General features: G+C 57.9%; 1 protein-coding gene across 1 annotated transcript in view; it reads right to left on the bottom strand.

Moving 5' to 3' along the window:
* Nucleotides 1-6415: 6415 nt before the first annotated feature.
* Nucleotides 6416-12758, bottom strand: part of ALX3 (ALX homeobox 3) — a 9482-nt gene continuing 3139 nt past the window's right edge. The window contains exons 2-4 of the mRNA XM_025872595.2: nucleotides 10003-10319; nucleotides 7114-7242; nucleotides 6416-6724 (exon numbers count right to left, since the gene is read on the bottom strand). Of these exons, the coding sequence (XP_025728380.1) occupies nucleotides 6416-6724; nucleotides 7114-7242; nucleotides 10003-10319 (755 nt within the window). The remainder of the gene's footprint in view (nucleotides 6725-7113; nucleotides 7243-10002; nucleotides 10320-12758) is intronic.

Below are 12758 nucleotides of genomic sequence, written 5' to 3'. Positions count from 1 at the left end.
TCCCCATTGCCGTGTCTGCAGGAAATACGGCCCCTGAATATTTCCTCAGGTCTAGAAAGTGGCTTTTCCTGCCAGCATTGATGGGTCACCCACTTGTTCCCTGCCAGGCTGCCTGCCTTTCCCACCTGAGGGGGAGAAACGGGGAGGTGGCACTTATCCAGAGTGTTTTTTCCCCCACATCAATCTGGAATCACTTCAGCCCAGCTCCAGGGCTCCGGGCTGCTGGGGTGACAAGTTGTCCTGCATCTCTGGGTTTGATGTAATTGCAGTAGAAGCCCCAGGATCACACTCCTGAGTTGGCCTCCACCAAACCAATTTCAGTGCTAGCGAGGGAGGGGCTGGGTCAGAGGGGGGGTCAGCTGCTATAGGCCTAGCAAGGGTAGGTGGTTGGGACTGAGAGGAAACCTCTGTGACCAGAGCCTGGGGAAGCGGTCAGCTTCGCAGTGGGAAGGAGTGTGTTGGGGGAGCCCACGTTGCTGGGGAAGAGGCAAGGAAACTCTCTGTGGTAGGTGTCGGTTTGAGGTCTCGTGGAGCCTGCACCTGGCCCTCAGATCCCTGGACACACATCCGCTTTCACCTACTTCCATCTTGAGGCTCTGTTTCTGCTGTGGGTGATATGATAGGACTGTTCTCTTTTCAGAATTGCTTGAAGGTCCCTTATCTTACCTGTGGGCCATGTGTATGAGGTCTTAAGTCTCTGAGGGGTCTTGGCTTACAAAGGAAATGTACTCTGGGGAAAATCTCCCTTTTGTTGGTTCAGTGCCTGCCTGGCCTGGGTCTTGGGCTGAGCCTCAGTGTAGGCCCCAAGCTGGGCTTCCAGGATAAGTCTGTATGATTTGGAGCCGCAGGGGCAAAGCCAGCACTGTCCTTTTTCTGTAAGTCACACAACCTCTGAGGTGGGAAGTCCCTGTGACTGACTGACTTTTTGCCCCTTGGTAACTTGCACCAGACAAGGGACTCTGACACGATTTGTGTGTGCGTGATGGATTTTCTACTGTTCCTTGCCCAGGACCGATAGGAAGTATGTATCATGAGATTTTAGTTTGGGTAAGATAGATTTTCACATTCATCCTCCACTCATTGAACCAGCTTGTCTGAAGTTTTCCTTCCTTCCCCTTTTCTGAAGCTTCCCTTAGTCAGAGGTGCAATTTTTTCCTCTTGGTTTGCAAAGGTCTATAAATACCTATATATCTAATTTATATTTCAGTTTATACAAAAAAGAACACATTATCAAAGCTGCAAGGGCCATGAAGCCTGAGTGGGCGGGTGAACCCCTGCATCTCTGTAGGCCCAGGGGCTGGCCCAGGAGAGGAAGAGCCTTCGCCCAGCCACAGAGTGTGCTGGTGGTAAAGTGGCCACCCTCTCTCTGTGGTTTTCTTTCTCATCTGGCTCCCGAGATGGGCAGGGTACATGAAGGCCTTTTGTAAATGGTTGAGTTACACAAAATGTTGGTTATTGCTAACCAGGCTCAAGGTCCAGGGCTCCTTTCATCCACTGAGGGATGGGTTACCTTGTGGCCGTATCATCCGAGGGAACTGGCAGTCAAAAGCGTTACCACTGGGCGCCTGGGTGGCTCAGTTGGTTAAGCGACTGCCTTCGGCTCAGGTCATGATCCTGGAGTCCCGGGATCGAGTCCCACATCGGGCTTCCTGCTCAGCGGGGAGTCTGCTTCTCCCTCTGACCCTCTTCCCTCTCGTGCTTTCTATCTCTCGTTCTCTCTCTCTCTCAAATAAATAAATAAAATCTTAAAAAAAAAAAAAAAAGCGTTACCACTTACTGGGTGCCACATAGGTACCAGGCCCAGTACTGATGCTTCTGGAAAGCTCATTTTCCACACAGGAGCCAGCCAGTACTCTGATGTTATTGTTTATAATAACCCTGAAAGGTATCAGCATTGCAGTGCCTATTTTGCACATGAGAAATGGGCACAGAAAGGGTAAAGAACTTGCCCAAGGGCACAAAATAATGAGAGCCAGAGCCTGGATACAACCAAGGTCTCTGCTAAGTGTATGTCCCATGGCCTCCCCGCCCCCCCCCCCCACACACTCTTTCTCTAATGAATCATTTTGATTCCCCAGCACTTACACCAAGGCATTCATTTGCTCTTTTATTCCCTTTAGTGAGTACTTTTTTTTTTTTTAATTGTATTTATTTATTCATGAGAGACAGGGAGAGAAAGAGAGAGAGAGAAGCAGAGGGAGAAGCAGGCTCCCAAGGAGCAGGGAGCCCGATGCGGGACGTGATCCCAGGACCCTGGGATCATGACCTGAGCCGAAGGCAGACGCTTAACCATCTGAGCCACCCAGGCGCCCCCTTTAGTAAGTACTTAATCTTTGCTCAAGCATGGTCCTTGGCAAGGAGATTGTTGGCAAATGTCCGCTAGGCCTTGCCCTGGCTTCTAATGTGCCCCAAATGTGCCCTTGTCCAGGTAGTTTGGGGGCTGTCGCTGCCACCTTCCTTTTCAGCCTGAGCCTGGGCGTCTTGCTCTCCTGGGTCCCAGAGGACTCGCGTGTGGCTGCCCCACCGTTCCTGTTAGGCTTCTGTCCCAAGCGGCTGGCTTCCTGACTGTCCTCTCATGAACCGACTTGGGGAAGCAGTACTTGTACCATTCATACGTCACTCAGCACGGTCAGCTTCGGGCTGCAGGCTGCCATTTACTCACTGAAGGGCCTTGAGCTCATCAAGCTCGACGCCTCAGTTGGCTTATCTGTAAAAACTGGTTTAATAACAGCAAGGTGGTCACGAGGGCTGAATAAGATAGTTAATAGTGGCTCTACGGACCTGGCTGAGGAGGGACAGCACGGCTCGTAAGTGACAGCTACTCGTAGTCCTGCTAAGGGCCCTTCCAACTCTGGCCCACTCTGAATTTGCTTCCACTTCCTGAATCCCCTGGAAAAGAGACCACCCCCGCCTTCAAGGGCCCGAACAGTGTCTTAGGGCTCCTCCTGTCCCTCCTCCTGAGTTCACTGCTCTCTATACAGAAGGCTTTCAAAAGTCAGTCATTCACGCAGCCACCCTACTGTCCTGCCGTGAAGGCCTCTTCTCTGGGCCAGGCCTCGTTCCAGGAGCCCTGGGCGTCCAGATGAACAGAACACCACACCCTCTCACTTTCCTTGTCAGTCGACAGGTGGCTACGAGAGCAAGCGAGAGCAGTAACGTGGTGGGCACCGAGACAGACGTCCGCGGGGCCACCCAGGCTCTGCCGGCCCCAGCCAGTGCCCTGGAGAAGAGACTGGGCGGGGAGGCCGCCGTGGGTGAGGGGCGGGCGCGGGGGCCCTGAGAGCATTGCCCCTGGGGAGAATGGCGAGGGTAAGCCTGAGGCAGAGGCTGGGGCAGCAGTGAGGTGTGTGCTCCCTCTGCCTGATCCAGGGAATGCCCGGCTCCTGGCGAGGTGGGGCCGGGCTCGGTTCCTGTCCGGAGCTGCAGAAGGTCTGCACTTCAGGGCTGTAATTCAGGTTGATGTGTAAATGCCTGGGGGGAGGTGGGGAAGCAAGATTGAATGCCTCTCATGAGAAGCATTTTCTCACACCGGACTGAGCCCAGAAGCCGGGACTGAAGGGCCCGTTAGCGAGGGCTCTCTGCTCTGGGCCTGGGGTCTGTGCCCCTGCCAGCACCGAGATTTAAGGCTTCTCTGGGTGGGCCTCACTGGGGCAGAGTGGGGCCTTAGCAAAAGGACATTGAGCCTAGCAACTCTCTTAAATTTGGGATTCCAGATGGGGCCACTTCCCCTTTCTTTTTCCAGAAGGGGATGAGCGTAGCCCCCAGCCTGGCCTTTGGCCTAGGTTGAGAGCTGAGGTCACCTCTGGAGTGAGGCTGGGGGCAGGGGCATCTGAAGCCCTGGGGACTGAATCTTAGCGGTGAGATGCCTAGGGTGTGGAGGAGGTTGGGAGGATGGCTAATGGGAAGCAGGTGGAAGGGCTGCCTGTGTCCCAGCCAGGGGACAGGCCGGCTGGGATGGCCCAGTCAGTGGGAGAAGCCATCAGCTCACAGATAATCCCAGGGAACAGGCTCCGGGATGCCCATTCATATTCATTATGTGTGAAGTGGGCGGTTGTAAAGTTAGCTTTCTCTTCATTTAGCTGTCACTGGACAGAGAAATATGAGCTGTGGGCAGATGCCCCTGGATGGGAGCCAGTAGCTGGTCTCTGGCCTCCCCGTGCCCTCCTCCGCCAGGGCCTCCCTCCCGCACGGTTCGCTCCCAGCCTCCGCCTGCCTCCTCCACTCCTGCTTCGGGGATCTCTCTTGGCTTTACTGCCTTCTCTTCTCTCATCCCTCTCTTCCCCCACTTCTGCTTCCTTTGCTTTCACAGATCCTTTCCTCCCCGTGCACCGCACCGCTCCCCCCCCCACCCTGCCCCGAGCTGTGTGGGAGAGGGAATTGTGGTTTTTTTTCTTGACCATGGTTCTATCTCTGGCACCCAGCACAATGCTTGGCACAGAGTGGGCACTCAGTAAATATTTGTAGAACAAACTAACCTTTCTGCATCTCTCTGACTCGGTGACACAGAACTCCAAAATCTTGCTGCCCACTCCTTGGGTGAAGAACCTTCTAGTGCACTGGTCTTAGCCCTGAGTTAGAAGTGTGGGTTTGAGGCCCAGTCATTATTGACCAGCTGTGTGAAGGGGGTTGTGTTCCTCGGAGGTGCCGGGGCTGCTTCTCCTTACTGCTCCGACTCTTCCCTTCCTGATGGACGCAGGGCTCCCGCATGGACCTCAGAGCCAGCATCAGTACCGAGAGGAGAGAAATCACCAGCAGCCAGGCCCTCGAATGAAGGGAAGGGAAGGAAGACCCTGGTTTCTTCTGAGGGGAGCTTGAGCCTAGTCACACTGACTGTCTTAGAGGAAAATCTGATCTGATGGGGCACTTGCTCCCTCTGGGAACGAGCACAGCACTGGTGTCTTTGTGTGCTCGGGTTTCTCTGTGCCTGGAAGAGGCTACTAGCCGAGGCTGAGCTCTGAGCAATGTGGTTGTGTTTACTGGGAGGGTGGGAGGGCCGGGCCTGCTTTCTTCCTGCCTTCCAGGCTGCGGAGATAAGGCAGAAAGTGGGGATGAAGGGTAGAATGGCTAATGCTCTGAAACCACAAGAAAGAGTCCTGGCTTTTGTCTCTGCCCCACAGCTCAGACATGTTCCTGGGGCATCTGGGAGAAGGGGGTTGCCCCACCCCCACGGCTCTGGCCCAGGGGAGCTCAGAGCCCTCACCCATCTTTCATTCCAGCCCCCTTCCACTGCCAGTTCAGCCACACGTTTATCTCTGCCTTCCCACCCCAGCTCCCCATTTTCCCTTCCACATGGGCCCAGCAGCCCTCGAGCCGATCCTAGGCAGGTGAAAGGGCCAGGCATGGCATCTATCGGCCTTGGGGGCCCTGCTGCAGGCCCACCTTCCCCTAGCCCCCAGGACCCCCGCTGGCCCCTTAGGAGGGCCTGGCCCAGCCTGAACCCTGGGCACAGACCAGCTAACCCACTGTCAAACCCTGAGGATACACAATCACCTGGTCTAAAAAATACTGCCATCTTTATTATTATGCTGGGCAGCACACTTTTTTTTTTTTTTTTTTTTTTTTTTTACAAAAGTGGGGTTTGAGATCTCAGGGGCTTAGAATTTGTGGAAGTCTGTTTTATTCTTACCAACATCTAATGAGTAAACCAAGGGAGCCTACAGTTTCTATGGCATAGCTCTGGCCTGAGCCCATAGAAGAGAATCCAAATATTTGGTGGTTTCTGGTGGACTTTCTGCCCCCTTGGAGGGGGTGAGGACTCCATGCCATGTTGGGGGAGGGGGCACAGGGCAGGAGTAAGGGGTGGCTGGAGCTGGGGCTCCGGGCACCTTTTCTGGCACCTTTTCCCCCGGTGGCCTTCAGGCCCTTGTGAACTCCAGACGCTGAGCGCTCGCCCCCTGGTGGTGGGAGGGGGGAGTCAGGCTGGCCCTGGCTGCTCCTGCTCTCACACTGGTTTCCCCTTAGTCACAAAGAGCTTCTCCTGGTTCAACCTGTGTCATCATCCTCTTGTTTTCCTGGGTTCCCTGAATGAGGAGCCAATTCAGCCATTTCAGCTGGAGGGATGACACTTAAACTTGGACAAAGTCTGAAGGAAGCAGGGCAGTGTCTTCCTCCCTCCAGCCCAGAGTTGGATGAAGGGACCCAGTGTGTGGTAGGAAGAGTCCTACCTGCTTTGCAGCCCGCTTTGTCCTGAGCAGTCTCACCTTATTTTAAGAGAAAAAAAAAAAAAACAAAAAACTCTAGCTTGTTCCCTGTGGGAGGCTGAGGATCCCAGCTGCTCTGCCTGGGCCTCCGGGAACCGACCGGGGCTTGGAGGCAGAGGTGTGCCCTCTCTGGCATCCAGGCTGGGGTGGGGTGGGAGCAGCTGGGAACAGGAAAAGGGGGGTGGGCAGCTTAGTCTGCATGTCCACGCAACCGATCACGTGGTCCAGTTCAGTAGGCTGGGTGGCTCCTTGGACTTCACCCTGAGCGAGATGAGGCTTGGAGACTTATAGTCGCCATCTGGGGTAGGCTCAAAGCTGTGGCCCCCCAGGGCAGGGGAGAAGCCATGGATGGAGTAGATGCCAGGGTGGGCTCCGGGGGAGGCTGGCACCCCCATGAAGCCAGCCACATTCCCATGAGAGTGGGAGTATGGAGACATGCACGGGGAGGGCATGCCCTCTGGAGACACGAGGCAGGGGCCGGAGGGGCTCCCGGACCCTGGACTGGGCCACAGGGAGTTCTGCAGCTGAAAAGAGAGACAGAAAAGAAGGCCCATGAATCAGTAGCCCAGGGGCTGCCTCCCTTACCTGGGGGTTCTGTCTTTGCCCTTAGGGCTCCAGAAACTTAGCAGGAAACCTCCACTTGGCCCAGGTCTAGAATCTGCTCCTGCCTACCCCCGACACTCCAAATGGCATCTCAGGAGCCCCCTGCCACTGCGCCTCCAAATGAGGTTTACTTCAGTACCAGCTGTTCGGCATGCCTCGTTCACAAGACAGGGAGGAGCCCCACTTTGCAGAGGAGAAGGGATTTACCCATGGTCCCGCAGAGTCCTAATGCTGCTGCAGGTCTCCCTGGGGCCCACGCTACCCTGGGGGATGTGGCCAGGCCCTGACGCAGGGCCAGCTGGGGTCTCACCTGTGGGTGGCTGTCTGTTCGGGGCAGCACAGAGATGTCATAGGCAGATGTGAAGGGGTTCCGCCCCTCCTGGATCTTCCCGTAGCGCTCACGCTTCCGCCACTTCGCTCTGCGGTTCTGGAACCAGACCTGGGGACCGAGGTGAGAGGCTGAGGGAGTGACAAAGCGGCCCTGAGGAATAGAGCCCGCTGGGGAGAGAGTGGGTGGGGGTGTCCTCCTGCAGGATGGGGAGCTGGCTCCAGCTGGAGGATCTTGAGCTGCAGCAGCCTGTAAATCCCTATTGTTCTCCAGGCCAGGGAACGGGGGGGGGGGGGGCTTCTTGGTCCCTTGGGCCACCCCTCACCCCTAGTCACCAGGCTGAGTCACTCTCTTGGTTCTCCAGCCCACTTGTGCCACTAAGGGTGTCGTGGGATCTGTGGCCTCAGAGGCTCTGGGCACTGCCTAGGCATATATCAGGGCACAGGCCTCTAGCCCCCTGCCTCATCTCCGATCCCAGGCTCTCCACCTCCCATCCTCAGCCCAGAGCCCAGCTCCTTAAGGCCCCTGGGCACTGAGCCCTGCCCTTCTCCACAGCCTCACCCCCAGCCAGGCAGTATGGCTTGATTCTTCCTACTTGCCTCTCAGGCCAGCTTGCCTTTGAACGCATCTGCTGCCTTGCGACTGCCTGCCTCACCTCAGCCTTCCCCTGCCTGGGCTTACTGCCTCACCCCAACACACACGCATATGTCACCGATGGCCTGGGCGATGCGCCGGCATCTCCCTCGTACTCACCACGCCCTATTACCATCGTCCCTTTTGCCATCTGTGTCTCCCACTCATTTGGCAGCTCCTGGCAGGTGAGGGTGGCCTCCCTGGGTGCTGTGCGCATCTGTGTACCTATCTGCGCCGAATCTGTCACTTGACGGAGGCCCTGCGGCTGTCACATTTATGGTACCAGTGCATGCGTTTTGTATTTCTGTCATTTAATAAGCATTTCTGTGTCAGGCTCTGGGCTAGCTGTTGGCAATATCAAAACCAAACCGAACCAAACCATCCCCTTGCTTTCCAGGGATTTAGCTGGGAGCCATGACAAAAGAAGTTCTATGTGTGAGAGTATGTGTGTGTGAAAGGAACCCCACCTCGGCCCCTCACACACGCCCCCACCGTGGCCGTTCCTTCTGCGCAGGCAGGTGAAGCCATGACAGTTAAGGAGCTTGGCAGGCCCCGAGCCCCCTAAGCCCCAGATGCAGAGATCCCAGAGCAGGCCTGGGGCAAGGTCCGGGACGGACCATCCCACCTGCCCAGCTGCTGGGCCTTTCCTTCTCTGGCCTCCCTCCCCCTCGGGTAGATGAAGGAGTCTGGCCTGCTTCACCGGGCATTCTTCCCCATCATCCCTGGTTGTCTCTGCAGCCCCCACTGTAGACTTCTGCCTGCACTTGGGCCTTGCCCTCTGCACTGTTCTGTGTGGTGGCTTACTGCTCTCCATGGGGTAGGGCCCACGGGCGGCTGTCACATTCCCATCAGAGAAAAGAGCCCTGTGGCCGCCCCTGCACCACTTCGGCATTGAAAAGGCCTGGGAGAGGAGTGCGGGGCTGCGCTCCGCCTCTCCAAGGCAGTGCCATGGCCACGGCTATCCAGAGGCTCGCAGAGCGTCCGGAGACTTGATGTTCCGGACTTCCGTGGCTCATGGACTCTGGGACTGTTGTGAATGCTTGGTCTCTTACCCTGCTGGCCCAGGTCCTGGGGCGCCCTGGGAGGACAGTCCTAGAAGTGTGTTTTGGGTGCCGCCTGGGAGGAAAATGAAAGCAGGAGGACCCAGAAGGGAAGGGGAAACAGCCCAAGCCCCTCTGGTCCTACGCTGAATCCAGCTGTAGGGCCTTCTCTGCTAGAAGGCAGCCAGCCTCTTCGTGGGCTGGCCGGCCAGTCCCCATATTCGGCCAGAGGGAGGCCCCACACAGGTGTGCTATGTACGAGCTCTGTCCCAAATAGGTCTCCTCTGTGGTGGGAAAGAGAAGCTCCTCTGTCTAGAGGTCACCTCCTCACCTCTCCTGAGAAGCCCAAATCCCACCCCTCTCCCAGTGCCTCCTGCTTGGCCTCAGGGAACCTGCTGTGCGTCATGCCAGTTCAAAGTCAAAGCAAGGCAACAACCACCATCTTCCTCTTGGGCCAGGCGTTTATTGAAGCCTCCTTCCCCATCCCCACCCTCTGCTTGCCACCTTCATGTTCTTTCTCACCTCCGACATGTCTTGGACGTGGACTTCCCTTCTCCCTTTCCCCTGTTCCCAGCATCCCCCCGTCCCCTGACCCCCAACCCCTACCTGAAGCTGGCCACAGCCCTACCCAGGAAGCCCTGCGGCCTGATCTCTGCTGGAGAGAGTTGGTTGGGTGGGGAAGCGCCCCTGGCCAGGCTCTCCCGGCTGGGGTCTGGGAGCTGGTGGGCCTGACAGTCGCTGGCTCGGGATGGCTTTGAGCATCACTGAGCTTCAAACCCCCCCCGCCCCAGTGGGGACCCTCCTGCTCTGGGCAGCTACCTCGGGAGTAGCCGGATGTGTTCAGCATTTCACTGCTTCCGAAAGGCTGTCACATCTGTGATCCTCAAAGACCATCCTAAGTAGGAAAAGCGAGACTGAGAGATCCAAGGACATGGCCCAAGTCACCTGGTCAGCTGGAAGTGGCAGAGCAAGGACTCCCAGAGGCCACCAACCCCATGAGGCACTTGGGCTGCAAGCCCGTGGCGGCAGCAGAGTTGGGCATGGAGGGGAGCCGAGGGCAGGCGGGCCGGGGGGCAGGCACCTGGGAAAGGTGGGTCTGCGTGGCACCAGCGCCCACCTCTCCCAGTCCTTCCACGGCCTGGCCCATGGTCGGGGTGGGAGAGGCAGCCAGAGAGGCCCACGTCCGGGGTGCCCTCACCTGTACCCGGGCCTCGGTGAGGTCCGTTCGCAGAGCCAGCTGCTCCCGGGCATACACATCAGGGTAGTGGGTTTTCTGGAAGACTCTCTCCAGCTCTTCCAGCTGGAACGTGCTGAAGGTCGTGCGGTTACGGCGCTTCTTGCTCTTGTTCTTGGCCAACTCCATGGAGTCAGGCAGTCCCGGGGACAGAGGGACACGCAGGCTGGCCAGACAAGGGCCTGGGGAGCCTTGCAAGTTAGAGGCCCCGTCTCTGGGCGCCCCTCGGCAGTCCAAGGGCAGCTGGGGGAAGCTGGCAGCTTTGGAGGCCTTCTCCTCGGCTGCAATGGAAAACACAAAAAGGAGGATGGAAACCGAACCAGGGGGTTTTGTGGGTGGACTGGGGGAGGGGGCAGGACGTTTGACGCTTCAGTCCCCGCCTCCCCCTTCCTTTCTCTTCCCTCGTCCCAGCAGCCACCCTCCATGGGAGCCTGGCATTCGGAGGCCTGCTTGCTGAGCCTCCAGCTGGGGAGGGGGCCCTGGGGAACCATGTGCTCTGTGGTCTGGGCGGATCTGCTGGGGCCAGACGAGGGTTCATTTCGGGGAAGCGCTTTGTGGTGGTGCGTCCCACAGGGTGTGGAGGTGCCAGGGTTGGCGCCATGGCAGGGCTTGGCGCAGAGGCGGGAGGAGGGGGTGAGCACGGGGTGGTTGACGTCTCCCGCCCCTGCCAGGAAGTGCCTCCTTGGCCCTGGCTGTGGGTGGTGGGGGAGGGAACGTGGTTCCCAGGTCCTCATGCCCCTGCCTCCAGTCCCAGGTCCAGGCAGGGGACAGACAGGGACATTCAGATCCCCGTTGGCTGGTCTGGCTGTGCCCCATTCTTTGGACCCCAAATCTCAGGGCAATGTCAAACCCCCCAGCCCTGGGGCATGAAGGGCAAGATGGGGCAAAGAAGTGTCCAAAAAAGATTGTCTCATTCCTCTGAAAATTGTGATGTTTGGGCCCAAGACTTGAGCTCCAGCATTAGAGACCAGGAGGTCGGCTATCTGCAGAGGAGAGTCAGGGCTTGCGGGGGCCAGTGTCAAAACAGGACTCAGCTCCCAACCCCATCACTCTGGCCATGGACTGCCCCCTCCCTCCTCAGCAGTTTCCAATGCCCCCCCCCCCCATTGCCCATGACGAGCAAGCAGGGAGGGAGGACCTGACTGCAGCTGGGCACAGTTCCCAGCAGCCCCACTCTGACACGCTAACCCTCACTCGGCGGGCTTGGTGGAGCCCTGCCACAACCCGGTCATGGTGAAAAATAGGTCACCCTGATTGCTCCGCCCTCTCCTCTGGCGAGGCCCCCAGCAGCACTGCCATGAAATCTCCAAGAGCTCACTGGGACAGCAGGAGCACCGCCACAGAGACGCCCCACTGACTCACACAGCCTGGCCCCGGCCCTGGCCCATCCCCAGCAGGGGCCTGGACCCCCGGAGGCCCAGCAGGCTGGCACCAGGAGGCTGTTTCCTCCTTGGGACTCGGTGTCAGGATCACAGCTATCATCAGGGAAGCATGGGACCAGAGATGGGATTCTCGGGCTCTGGCTCTAAGGAGTCCCTGTCTGCATTATGGAGGACAAGTCGGGCAAGGTCCCCCCAGCTGGAAGGTGATCAGGGACCTCCCAGAAGCTCCATGTTGTGAGAGGGTCCTGGAGGCCTGGCAGAGTCAGGAGACCTGCCCTCGGGCACCAAGCTCACAGCTCGGGCGGAGCATCGAGGAGAAAGTACACCAGCCACTGACCTCCATTCTTGGCCCACACATGTTTTGGTTCTAGAGGTAGTTCCATGGGCAGCAGCTTAGGGAGAAGGACTCATGGAAGCTGAGCCAAATAATTGAAAATGGTCAGGGGGAGTGGGAGACTGGAAGGGGACACCCCACATCTAGCAGATTTGAGGGGGTGGTCTTGGAGTTCTGGGTTCAGAGGCAGGTCCTGCTGGACTCGAGGCAAAAAAAGGTGAGGGTGGCTCAGGGATGGGGATGAGGGGAGCACTGACATCACTACAGAGGGCCCCCCAAAGTCCTGAGGCTTTGCTCATCTGGCTCTTGGGCCCTCAGTGTCTGTCCGAACAGGATCTGCCCAGAGGAAGTGACTAGCTCTGGGCTCTGAGTGACCAGAGTAAGAGATAAAAGCGCAGCAGGACTTTTCCGAATAGCCACCCAGAAAAGGCTGCTGGCCTCCACTGGCCTCCCTCACCTGCCCAGTCTACAGCCCTCCCAGGGGACCGGGGTACTTGTCCCCTCCTCATCGCCATGGCCCTGAAACCTCCATCTACCTGAAGGACTCCGGGGAGAAGCCGGCATCCCCCTCTTTGAGGGGACAGGGGCACACTTCCTAGAATGTCTCCTGAAGAGCAAGGCGCAGTGGAGAAAAGAGCGGAGGTGGGATCAGCTAAGGGCAGCAGTCAAGGAAAGGAAAGAAAGGCAGCCCCAAGTTTGAGTCTCAGCTTGTGAACAGCAGGGTGCACCAGGAGGCCCCCGGCATTTTCCAGGTGTATGCAGGCTGTGTTTGGGGGTCACCTGCACCCGGTGGGGACACGGGGTGGTTAAGGGGGAGTGTTTATGGTAGAGACTGGAATCCTGGGTCTCAGCACCAGGGGGTCCACAGCCTGCACAACTGCAGCACCACAGCAGAGGTCTGGCGGGCCAGAAAGACAGGAGCCAGGGCAAAAACCTCTGAGGCGGCCACGGGGCTCGGTCCCTGACCTGCTCCCACGCCCCGCTGCTCTCCTGCACCCTGGGGC

This window comes from Callorhinus ursinus, unplaced genomic scaffold (assembly GCF_003265705.2).
Source record: "Callorhinus ursinus isolate GAN/ISIS: 27379988/994484 unplaced genomic scaffold, GSC_fseal_2.0 scaffold9, whole genome shotgun sequence".
Taxonomy (NCBI): Eukaryota; Metazoa; Chordata; class Mammalia; order Carnivora; family Otariidae; genus Callorhinus; species Callorhinus ursinus.
Note: the sequence above shows the minus strand (reverse complement) of the source record. Positions and strands in the feature narration are given on the sequence as shown.